Source organism: Peromyscus maniculatus, chromosome 3 (assembly GCF_049852395.1).
Source record: "Peromyscus maniculatus bairdii isolate BWxNUB_F1_BW_parent chromosome 3, HU_Pman_BW_mat_3.1, whole genome shotgun sequence".
In the NCBI taxonomy this organism is placed as follows: domain Eukaryota; kingdom Metazoa; phylum Chordata; class Mammalia; order Rodentia; family Cricetidae; genus Peromyscus; species Peromyscus maniculatus.
In genome coordinates this window covers 164,473,796-164,486,533 of record NC_134854.1, presented here as the reverse complement: position 1 = coordinate 164,486,533, position 12,738 = coordinate 164,473,796, and the positions used below count along the sequence as shown (strand labels likewise).

Below are 12,738 nucleotides of genomic sequence, written 5' to 3'. Positions count from 1 at the left end.
CCCCACTGTCTTGGAGTTTGAGTTGATAGATGCTTGCACTCCTGGCTCTTAGCACTTTTAGACTGTAATGTCAAGTCCCTCAGTCTTTCTGGGCAGCTCAGAAGGCCTGCCCCTCTCGGCAGTAGCTGGTCTCCCTGGGAAGACCTGTGCCCTGTGTACTTGTTCTTTGCTGTCTGTTTTGAATATAACACAAACATTTCTGTTTTGTTCATTTTTTTCCCCTTCAGTTGCGCTAGACACAGCCTGTAACCAGTTCTGTGTGGGCTTGGACGGCAAAAAGTATGACTTTCAATCCGTCCACTATCAACAAAGCCTAGACACTTCCTGTCAGAGATCCTTGGATGTGAAAGAGGCTGGGGCTCATGGTGTTTCTCTCCAGTGGGCTGCCCAGTGGACATTCTGAGAACTGAACCCCTCTCCTCTCTGCTGTGGGGTTGTTCTCAAGAGGGTTGCTTTGACGGCTTAACTTGCTCGATTTCACAATGACCTTTGAAAACAAAAGAAATCGAAACTAGACTGGTTGCTTAATTATTTTTGTCATCATTATTAGATCCTAAATAAATTAAACATGCCAACAGATTTTATTTCAAGGCATATGCCTCACTCAGAATAAGTCACTTTTGATTATAGAACAAGTTTCTATTTATTTAGACTTAGCCAGTCATGTGAGAGGGGTGCGGCTCAGCCAACAGGAGTGAGGACCCCCATAAAGAAGCCTAGATAAGAAGATGGGAAGGGCCCTCAAGAATAAGTACTAAAGAAGGTTATTATGAAAGACAAATTTATTTTTTATTTCTAGTGTTTCTATTGCAGTTTGGTGGTGACATCCCAAAAGGTCAACATGACTTAATCATTATAGCAAATGAAATGGTTTTCATGCAGAGGACTAGTGCCATTAAACTTACATAAATATTCTCTCCCTGTCCAGATTCATTGTTTTGTGTATGTACTTCACATAAACAGTGATGTTCATCAATGGAAATCCATCTTCATTCAAGACGATGATGACAAAGAAGTGATTGAAAAGGTCTCAGCACATGGCATGGGAGCATAGGTAGACATAATCACATCCTTTTGAAAACCCTGAGAAAATGACATGCACCATTAAGAGAGTCGTGCTGTTCCCCGTGGTCCTAATAGTTACCTGTTATGTACATTGCCTGTGCCTTTCAGTTTTATAGGTTTATAGTTACCTGTTACGTATATACCCTGTGATGTAGTGGGCATTTGCTCCACCCATGTATATAGACCATTGAGACTCTCTGTTACACTATGACTTTCAGATTGATACGTTAAGGAATTGGGAGGAGTTTGCTCCTACTTACTGTTTTTCTTTAAAATAGACAAACATTCAATCAAGTAAGTAGTTTAGAATGATACAATAATGGGAACAATTAGCATGTGATTTTAAGTATATAAAATGAGATGTCCAGTCCATAATTAAGATGTCCCCATAAAAAGAATATTAACTATTGACATATCCTGACGAAATCCATTCATCTCTCTTCTCCTTCCCAGGATTCTCTGTCTCTTTCTTTCTCTGCTACACACCATAGCATATTTGCCTGACACAGAACACCTCCATTTCCCTGAAGGGTTCATTCAAGGATAGAACAATAGATACAGAAGGATTCCTCTTCTCACTGGCAACAGCACTGAATGCCACGAGAGACTGCCCGTGTATAGAGGGATTTCACAGGCAGTTTTCATGGATGTCTTAGCAGGGGACTTAAGACTAGGTGTGCAAACCATGCCCTTTCCTGTCCCTGACTACCCAACTGCTTGTAACCAGAAATTTATAGCTGTGACAACTATATGTGGCAGAAAAACCCAAAGACTTTTGATTTTTCAATTCCTTTAAGTTTCTCTAGCCCAGAACTCACAATGATGTGTGTGTCCAGCTTCTGAACTTCAGGGTTAGTAAAAAGAAATGCTACTCAAATTAAAACGGGACTTAGGATTTCTGTTTGCTTGGGTCTGGCTGCTTTGAAGGGGTTTTTTAATAAAAGCCTTCTGCAGCATGTACTGGAAGAGAGAGTTGTTGCTCTCTCTAGATTTTCCCTTCCACTCTGTCTGTCCTGAGCACCAGGATGTACATAGCCACGCTGCCTGGCCCGGCTCTCAGACACACAAGGAGCTGGGCATCTGTGGAGACTCGGGAGAAGGTCTCTTCGGTGCTGACTCAGAGGCCCACCGTATGACTCCAGTCTGGCGCTGTCACGCCTGGTTATGGAAAGGCAAGAACAATGCCTCCCTTGAGAAGGGGGGAAAAGTCCAGTGCAGTCACAATTCTGATGTAAACTTTAAATCATTCCTCCACATCCTGTGGACTTAGAGCTGTCAAGAAGGCAAGACCAGACTTAGATGGAAAAAGCTTCTTGTTTCCCTAAAATGTATACCCTCTGTGTCTATAAATAACAAACTTCTGAGTCCCAGCTCCTAATGCCGCATTATTCTAAGTAATTTATAAATAATCACAACAAAAGGACTCTGGCATTTGTAACCTGTAGATGACTAAAGGTTAAACTGTTGTTTCTGTGATTAATGACCGATGTGTTACAATACATGAATTGAATAATTCACAACAAATGACCATTTATGGACAGGCACTAATTTTTTTATTTTTTTACAACTTCTACATTTGGTCATTTTCCCCAAGAACTTAAAAGGACTGTATCTTCAATATTTAAACATCTCAATCATCCATGTTTCCTTCAAAATAGTTAAAGGTTAGTAATCTCATGGTTAGAGGAATTGTTTAATCAAATGTTAATAGCTCAAAATTGGTGTTTCTGTCTGTGAGAAAGGAGATGCAATTCTAAGGATTATTAATGGCTCATTAATGGCAGATTTTTGTCTCTCTTTCAGGTAGAAAGTGTTCACTGCCAGATTCCTTTTTCTCTTTTGCACACAAATGAGTAGTAGTTTTGATGCTCTTTAAAAAACAATTTAGAACTTTGTAGAAACATGTATTGGCTCTTTCTGCATGAAAAAGGCTTTGTGTTTATCACACAGCCTTTCCCCTAAACTCATCTTTCTTCCTTGCTGTGACAGCAGAATACATTCTAGACCTTTCCTCCACCTTTGAGCAGCAGAGATTGTAATATAGCAGGTTAGTTACATTTAATACTCTCTACTTTTCTCGTTTTTAGGCATTTAACATGTTTAATTTTAAACTAATATAATAAAAACTGAAGACTCAACTAAATACATTTTAGCTCCATAGACGGTGCACTGTTATTTTCAGTAAAGAAACAATGTTTTCTGTGGGTCAGGATTTCAAGTAGCCCAGGCTGACTTTGAACTCACTGTACTGATGAGGCCCACCTGGAGCTCTTGCTCTTCCTCCTCCACGAGGCTGGGATTACAGGCATGTGGCTCCAGCTGGCGCAGCATCTTTTGCTTAGAGAACTTTGTGAGTGGTTACCTGTGAGGTGCTCTAAATTTTGGATTGAAATATTAATGATTTGTGTTATTAATGAAGCAGAAAAGAACGTGGCAGAAAAAAGAATCCACTTTCAAATTCTAATCACTGCAGCCACAGATTATTTTTAATATTTTTTTTTGAGGAAGGATCTTGCTGTGTATCCCAGAATGGTCTCACACTATGGCTCCCTCAGCCTCCCAAGTGCTGAGATCAAAGGCGGGCACCACCATGCTCAGTCCAGACATTTTTTAAATACTGATTAAGTTGTTTTAAAAAATGAAACAAAAATTGGTCATTTTCAAGTTGATTTCCTTCCTTAATTTAGGAAGTTAAAGCTGATACGGAAGCCCTTCTCCCATGCCAATCCTGACAGGAACAGTGTCACACTTCTGAGCTCCCTCTGATGTGTCTTAACCAGCCCGATGCTGTTTCTCTTTCATTTGACTTGTTTCCTGGGATAGCTGGAGCTACCCGGCTCTTCCTCTGCTTCTCAGGCTTTAGGGGAGGAGGCTGGACAGAGGCATTCACCGAGGACTGTGACGGCGGTCCGCAGTTGGGGCAGGGAGCCAAAGACTTAAAAGTGTCCCTGTGGTCATTAGAACAACAACAACAACAACAACAACAGATAAACAAGGAAAATAAAGGGAGAGGGATTTTAACGTAGAGCATGATCCCAGTGTTGAGGGCTGGAGAGTGGAAAGAGCCCTGGAGAAGTCCCTTTGGTACGCACTGTTGGTGGCTCTGACATTTTTACCAAACACTTTTCTAAATGCAGCTTAAAGTTTTGTAATACGCAGTAAAGATATTTTGTGTACCCGTTCCATTTTTAACAGAATAGCAGATTAGTTCCCGGGTGGCTGTAGCTCATTTGTTTTTAGACTTGCACATGATACTAAGTTTTGTCAATTTCTACTCTGGTGAAATGTATAGTTAAGACACGCAGCAAGTCTCCCTCCCCATGTGTCCTGTCTGTGTGTCTTCACATGGGTCGGGAATGGGGGGTCTGCTTCCGCACACATTATGGCAGAACGCAGGGGACGCATCCAAGCCATTTAGGGACAATGTTGGGTGTGAGGTCCTCAAATGGGGAGAGCCTGAGCAGAGACACAAGGGAGCAGCAAGTTCTGCACGAGACACTGAAGGCAAGGAGACTTCAAAGGAGAAAAATATGTTACAGAAGTTTGAAGACTGCGTGTTTACCATAAATAAATTCTGCAGCAGACTTCTGGATATGATAAACCACAGACTTGATTTACGGAATTGATGTGGTGTCTTCGGAGTACAGGAGGACAACTCTTGGTAGGGAAATGATGTCTAAATCTTGTAAGGGAAAAGGAAAATATAAACTGTAAGATGTAAACAACAACAATTGAAATTCATAGACAAATGGTAACAACAGATATCTTTTTTCCTTTGGTAATGTGACATTCTAAGTGTGTAACCAGATTATACGTCAAAGGGGCGTGTTGCTGGTTTCTCCCATCTGGGTTCAGATAGGTTCATTCAAACTCCATATCTCTTTAATTTCACCTATAGAGTGGGTGACATTCTATAGAGAATAGATTTTAATATGCAGTTGAGTTCTGTTCCTTCTGTTAATTATCTTCATTCAGAATTCTTAAATTAAAAAAAGAATAGTCTGTGTGTGTCCTCAGATACTGTCTTTCCACTTATGGCAAAGAACTTTGGAGGATGTTGTATCCTCTTTGAGTGTGGTATCAGTCAGCTTTGTGTGACTATAGCAAACACACAAGATAGCCAAAATGTAAACAAAAAAGGCCTATCTTGACTCAATTGAAATTTCATGGTTGGTTGGCTGTGCTGTGGGGCCACGGTGAGAAAGCACTGAGCATGCGTGAGCAGAGCCAGTCACCTCATGTCCAGAAGGAAAAACAAGAGGAAGAAGGAAGGGAGGCTGTGGACCCGGGGATCCTCTGAGGACAAGGCTCCAAAGACCCGAAGACTGCCCGTGGGCCACCTCCTAATGGTCCTAACACTACCCAGCAGGACTTCCCCAGGGACAAAACCTGCCTAGGCAGAGACATCTACACTCAAAGTGAAAGCCAAGGAAAGAACTGATTTGTTTATTTATTTTGCATGCTGTATGTTATGTTCTTATAACAGCATGCATCTTTTTAACCATTTTCAAGTGTTTTCAAAGCATGATCTACTCCTTGCTTATGTCTTAACATGGGAGAAGGGTGGACATTAGAAACTAGTGTTTGAGAGAGCAACCAGCAAGGAAGTCATGAGTTAGCGAAGACCATGACACAGACAACACAGGCTTACAGCGGGTCGTGTGCCAGCATTTAACCCCATGAAATAGCCAGGAGAATCATCCCACTGCTTCACTTACCCACTTAACCTTTTATAATAGTTTTCTGTGCTCATTCATCTTTGTTTGGTTATCTCTTTAAAGTGAACAGTTTGGAAACAAATTATTTCTCTTTCCAAAGTACTATTTATTGGGGAGATAGCTCAGACAGTAAAGCTTTGCCCTGCAAACATGAGGACCCAAGTTAGGTCCCCACTGCCTAGGAGGAAGCTGACTGTTTGTTTACATTGTAATCCCAGCACTGTGGAGAAGGTTGGATATTGCTATGTGATTCATGAACTCTGGCTAGTTCTTCTCTGCCCTTGTATAGATTTCAGCTTTCTAGTTTAGCTGCTGAAAGTTGATGCGAATCAGAACTTCAGTGTTAAATCTTGTCCCTCCTTTTCATCTGCATCCCTGACCCTTGCTTCACCCAGACCATTCTCTCCACTACTCCAAAGCAGGATCCTTTTCTCTTTTTAAAACATTTTAGTTTTATTTTATATGTGTGAGTGTTTGCCTGTGTGTACGTGTGTGTGTGTGTGAATATGTGAATGTGTGTGAGTGTATATGTGTACATGATTGTGTGTGTGTGTGTGCTACAATGTCACTTCTCATGGAGGCTTTTTCTCCTGTGTTTACTGAAGTATTTTCAATCTTCCTATGTTTTGGAAGTACCTTCTGTTACTCTATTGAGGCAGCGTCATTCTGGTCATTCTGTTATCTGTCTTTCATAGGATATATACTGCTGAGAAGTCATCTACTCCAGATATTCTTTATTTATTCATTATGTTATCATGTACTTGAAATATGGGGTCTTTCTCTAAATATTTTCAGTGAATGAATGACTGATTGATGAATGGGTATATATCTTCTTTTACTCACTTAAAGGCAAACCATGAAATTCAATATATCTCCACTACCTGTGTCTTCATGACACAATGGTTATTTTCTAGGCACAAACTATTTTCACTCAGTCATTCGTCCATAGGACAGAAACATCCATGGTAGAGCTGCCTGTCAGGGATTGTACTGAAATATTAATATTTATATCTGCTTGAGTCTGGAGGACTGGCCTATGGGAAAGGAAGTCAGGGCCAGTGACTGCCCCACAAGGTGCTGGTTTGAGGGGGAGCCAGTGAGCCCTCACTGAGAGCAGAACACTCATCTTCATGATTACATAGTGAGCATCCACAGCCACTGAGCCGTCTCTCCAGCCTTCCTCCCGCATTTGAGAACTTTAAAAAGTTAGGGGAACGAACACACACAAGGCACCATGATGTATGGATGTTAACATGTGAGAAGGCAGAAATGAGACAGACCATTATCAGAATTCCAGGAAGAAAGACACCACTGCCACATGGCCATACTTCCCTCTCTCTGATGTTCAAGACATGCTGTCAGTGTCCGTAGTCACATTGTCCCACACAGTCAGGAGGTAATCAGTTTTAGTGGCTACTCATTTAACAGATATATTTGAAAGACCATTTTCAGAGATGTTTAGATATTGGTCAAGACATTGTGAATGGAAACAAATCTGTCTCCAGTGTTCTTGTATTTTAGTGGGAGAGGCAGATTCTAAATGAAGAAATACGTATAAAATACTACGCCCAGGGAAAATGGGGATGAGGGAGCCTGGGCTTTGGAGAGTGTTTGAGCCCTTACCGAATAAGAGAGATCTGAGGGGAAGTCTGTCTGAAGGGAGGGCAAGGCTGGTCCTGGTGTGGAGGAAGAGTCTCAGGAAGCACCCAGTGTGCAATGCGTGCGTTTGGATGACTGGGGTGTCGGTGTTCCATCGCCGACACTGCATGGCTTTGACTTTCAATTTAGGGTCAGAAGTTCTAAAATCAAGGTACCTTCTGGGCTGAGTCTCTTCTAGAATGCTTTTGGGGAGAACTGTCACCTTCTCCGATACACAGACGTCCCATCTGCATCCCTTGGTTCATTCTCTGCACTGAAAGCCGTTGCCTGGAATCTGACCCCTTGTACCTGTCTCTACCCTTCTGGCTTTCCATCTTGAGAACACTAGGGACACTTTGGACCCCAGAACAAGCCCAGCCATAACATTCCCAGTTCTACATCTCACACCTACAAAACCTACTCTTCCATAAAACATGATACTTTCACAGGCTCCAGGGATTAGGGCCCAGGTGTCTTGAGTGGGCAGGGCCTTGTTTTGATGAGCACCTGGGGTTTGTGACATTCACTGTTTTAGAATTATGGAGGAGCTCTAAATGGCCTTGATATTTAGTCTGCACTCAGGAACCCGTGCCAATAGCTTTCTGGAGAAGGTACAGAGGCATCATGGCTCTGTAACACCACCATTCCCCAAGGTCAGCCCACCGTGTCGCTTGTGTGGGACCACTGGTTTCATTATCTATTGGCAGTCTGGACTCCTCTTTCTACCTATAAGTTTGATCTCCAAGAGTGACAACGAGCAGAGGCATTCTCCATGCCGAGTGCCTGTAATACACCTGGAGACCCTGCCTTCAATAGCAAGAGAGCCAGTCATTTTAGGAGGACGGTCTCACTACCACACTAGCGTGATTATGCAGAACATTACAGTAAAAGGGAAAGGAAAAGCGACTCTTTGCGAAAGCCAGCTTCTCCTTCCAAGGGGACTGTTGCATATCTACTCCATTCATGTAACTCAGCATCCAGGAGTGCTAGAGAGGAGAGATGGGATTCCATCCATGCTTCTCAATCTGCTCCTTTTCCTAAATAAACCTGAACCCTAAATTTATATTGACTTTCTAAAAGTGTCTCCGTCTGCATCTCTGCTTCCACCCTTACTTCCTACACAGAATCCAGCTCTATTTATCCCCAAACTCCCCTTTCTCTCTCATTCTTCTCCCTGAAGGTGCACCAGGTGAACGGTTCTCGGGCACCGCCCAGGGCCTCTGGCCTTGTGGAACCAGGGACAGGGCTTCACAGTGCTGTCTGCTGGGTCTTAACCTCAGGTGCCCCTCACTGATTGTACGCCCTGTACATAAAATCCCCTTAGTCACTTCATAAAACTCCTGAAACAGAGACACTGGCATTGTCGTTAAAAATTCCTACTAGGTAAGTGTCTTGCATGTTTTAGGGATAAGTCAATACTTACTGATGACTGAAAACTGTCTCCCTCAGCCTAGAAGCCACATGAATTCTTTGAAGAATGTTTCCTTGGCCAGACATAAAAGTGGGTTAAGATACCACCATTACACTCATGAAGCATAGTCTCACAAGGTGCCGCCATCTTGAGTTCTGTCTGTCCCAGGCCAGCTTCTCTAGTCTGGGTTTTTGTCATTGATAAAGCACATAAGATCATATATCGTACTCAGATTGCCCCAAGGAGCCCTCTTGATGCAACACAGCCATGCAAGAGTGGCAACTGCAGCTCTCCTCAACCAAGGTGAGTCTGTGGCACCTCCCTACTTTCAGGAACTGTGACTTTGCTCTGCCCAAGATGGATCCCTTTGGTAGACAGAGCAGAAGGAATGCCACCTTATCATTGCTCATCTTGCTATGAGTGTGTGAGTGACAGGAAGCATGCACACTGCCCTGCAGACTGCAGTCTGAGGTTCTCTGTATAATTTGCTGGGAATTTTACTTTGTATCAACTCAGTCTTACTGAATCATAGCCATGCGTGTTCTTACTGCAAGCATTTATCTTGCAGAAGGCTTTACCTGACATTTATTAACAGGGTTTCCAAAGGCCAACATGTGAAGGCCATCTGACAATACTTTGAAAATGGAGCTGGAGGGACTAGTTGCCTTCTGGCTTCTTGACCTTGAACTTTTACTCCATCAGATGCTGTTTGGCAAATAGCACTTAGCCACTTGCAGATGCAGTGGGTTATGCCCAGAGGTGTCTGTACACATCGAGGACAGTGCCAACATCTCTTTCTGCTTTGTTTTCTCTATTTCTCCTTCTGGATTTTAGAGGTTCGCTAATAATGATATTAACAAAGTGGAAATCATCACTTTGGTCTTAGTTCTGAGCAACATAGAATTGTGATGACTTTGGAGACCAGCTGAGCTAGCTTTCTTGTCTGATGACCAGCAGCCAAGTGTTGTCAGTAGTCTAGAATTTTTAGGCACAGGAAGACTGACTGCACATAAGGTTATGGGGGTGTGTGCACAGAATACTATCTATCAATTCTAGTTATAGCAGTGATGCTCTCGCAAACCACAAGCATGAGGTTTCATCACAAGTGAAACAACCAATGGTTTAAAAAAATCTTTCTACTAGTGTACTGTGAAAAACCTCTCCACAAAGACCTTAAGTGTTTGTGCATCCTCTTCTAATAAGCGATGAGATGCTTGCTGGTCCAAAACAGAATCAGAAACCTGAGATCTGAGTACTCCCAGTGTTACATGGAATAATGTAACTAGAAAGATTATCAATGAGACATAAACAATTCTAATTGGATTTATTTCAGCCCTTTCCATCCTTCTCTGAGTTTAGAGTGAACTTGGAATAGACCTTTGCAATGGAGTCAAAAGTAGTTTACACTTAAGTGTTGAGAGTTCACATGAGAGCTGCCTGTAGATACTTCCTCCTCTTGATCTATTCTGATCTTAGCTGGTCAACAGCATCACTATTAACATTTCTTTAAACATGCTTGATGATTCATGTTATTAGTTTACATTTAAGTATGCAGGTCTGGGGGAAGTTTTCTGGTGATCAACTTTGGCTTGCTTGGTTATTTTACAGCTAAACCCTCTCCCTTATTTTGAAGCTGTTTTTCTTCCTTCCTTCCTTCCTTCCTTCCTTCCTTCCTTCCTTCCTTCCTTCCTTCCTTCCTTCCTTCCTTCCTTCTTTCTTTCTTTTTTTCTTTCAGGGTGGAGATTCATGTGGGAGGTCTGAAGTCTGCAATATAAGCGAGAGCTTGCACTCAGTGAGTGTCTGCCCCAAGTTAAGGACTCTACTGGTTTTCTTTCAAAAAGCTTTAAGAGGCAGATGCTATCTCCCAGTTTAAAGAAGAATAAACTGAGCGAGAGAGAGTCTATCACTAATGGCAGAATCACTCTTCAGGGATGAGAAATAGATCTTTTAGAAATACATTTGAAATTTGAAAGTCTATGCTGTGTGTAACAGTGGTGAAGCCCTTCGTCAGGGAATATGATTTCTGCCTCTTGTCCCATAGGTCTAGAATAAAAACAGAGAGTTCTACAGACACTCTTTGTATGTTGAAGAACAACCAGGACAAAAAAAAAGTAATTCCATTCTTTCAAGCTCAGATCAAGCTGTACATACCACAAGTCAGCTGACTGTTTTTTACATTAGGCATTTTAACTCAGTTCCTTTCCTATGTAAAACTTTTCATGATAGGAGAAAGAGCTGCCCCCTCACTGAAAAGGTTTGCGGTGTATTTTAAGCTCAGATGATAGTCTGAACCCTACTGAAACAAAGGCAACCTTCAATTCTTGTCCCTTTTTCTAAACCCTGTTTCGTTCAGCCTTTCTTGCGAAATCAAAGCATGGGGTTTTCTTTCTGTCCTTAAGTATTCTAAGGAGTAAATAACTGTAAACACATCTAAATAATGTATAGGCTTACGTGGCTAGAAATGAATCTTTTAAAAATATCCTAGTGTGATTTGGTACCTCAACATGTTGGTGTTAGAACCAAATGCCAAGATGGGTTAAATGTTTCACAAATTACCAATGTTTGTAGTTCTTAAGTTTTGAGCAAATATCCAACTTTCTGTCAGTTCCTCTGAGGACTGCTTTCAGACATATTTCTCTGTCTCACAGTAATCTCACTGTTAATGCAATGCAAACTTGTTAGAGTGGAGAGCATGTATTTATTTTATTATATATGTTTTTTTTATGGAGGAAATTTTAGTGCTTTTCTTTCTTTTAAACTGCCCATAGTATTTGCTATTCACAGATGTTCTGTTTTGAATAAGGTCTATCAAAGTGTAAAACTAGATGGATACTTTTCTTCCCTTTAAAATGGAATGGACTTGCATTATGCGGTGTTCTTAGGTGAATTTTCTTGTTTAAGAAGCCAGAATACAAGAGAGTGCTATATTAGTGTATTATTCTCACAGCAAACAAGCCCCGTTCTGCCGCTACCTGCTTGGCCATTGTTTCTGATTGTGTGCACTGTGCAATGGTGTTTGGAAGGTTTCCTGCTCTCCGCCAGCACAAAAAGGCATTTCTGTTACAATGGCCCCTAACCACACAATGACGGCATTAAGGATTTATGTGGAGGTTTCATTATTTTCTCCTCTTTTGTTCCTTCCAGGATGTCTTCCAAGCGACCAGCCTCTCCGTATGGGGAGACAGATGGAGAGGTAGCCATGGTGACAGGCAGACAGAAAGTGGAAGAGGAGGAGAGCGAGAGGCTCCCAGCCTTCCACCTTCCCTTACATGTGAGTTTCCCCAACAAGCCTCACTCTGAGGAATTGCAGCCAGTTTCTCTGCTGACGCAAGAGACTTGTGGCCCTAGGACCCCCCCTGCTCCACACAGCACAAGGGTAGGTTTCTCCTGGTCCCCCGTCTGCCAGTCTATGCCTCCAGTAGCTTGGCTTCAGTCCCTTGCTTGAAATGATCGTGTGTTTAAGAACCGCACAGAAGATTTACCTCAGGCATCGTAGAATCCCTTCAATGAAACGGGTTCTGCAAGGGAACAGACAAAATGATGTTTACTTCTTTGTTTTCTTCTCGAGGAACCTGCCTGTGACACATAATCAGGGGGAGATCCATACAAAATGTCGTGAGCATGTGAAGACGACATGGCTAAAGTTAGTCAGCATCAAAGTTAGCTTCTTATTCTTTCTCTGCAATGTTGAAGAAACATCATCTGTAAATGCTCACCTTCATCATGGTTAGGCTTCATGGGGCAAACAGCCTTCAATCATTTGACCATGTGACCATGCAACATACATGGTGGTGCATGTGTGTAAGGATTAAACCCTTCTCCCTACCACAATAATTCTTGACTTTCACAATACTCTAGTGAGGTACTATTATTAATTCTCTTTTATATTTGAGGAAACTGAGGCAA

At 42.1% G+C, this 12,738-nt stretch overlaps 1 protein-coding gene across 10 annotated transcripts in view; it reads left to right on the top strand.

Moving 5' to 3' along the window:
* Sox5 (SRY-box transcription factor 5) overlaps positions 1-12,738 on the top strand; it is a 1,002,153-nt gene that overhangs the window by 648,336 nt on the left and 341,079 nt on the right. For 5 of the 10 annotated variants that reach the window (XM_076568276.1, XM_006990041.4, XM_076568275.1 and 2 more), the window contains one exon: positions 11,977-12,208. In XM_076568276.1, coding sequence (XP_076424391.1) covers positions 11,978-12,208 — 231 coding nt within the window. In that variant the 5' untranslated portion in view covers position 11,977. The remainder of the gene's footprint in view (positions 1-11,976; positions 12,209-12,738) is intronic. The other 5 variants (XM_076568278.1, XM_016008328.3, XM_016008329.3 and 2 more) reach the window with 1 other exon arrangement.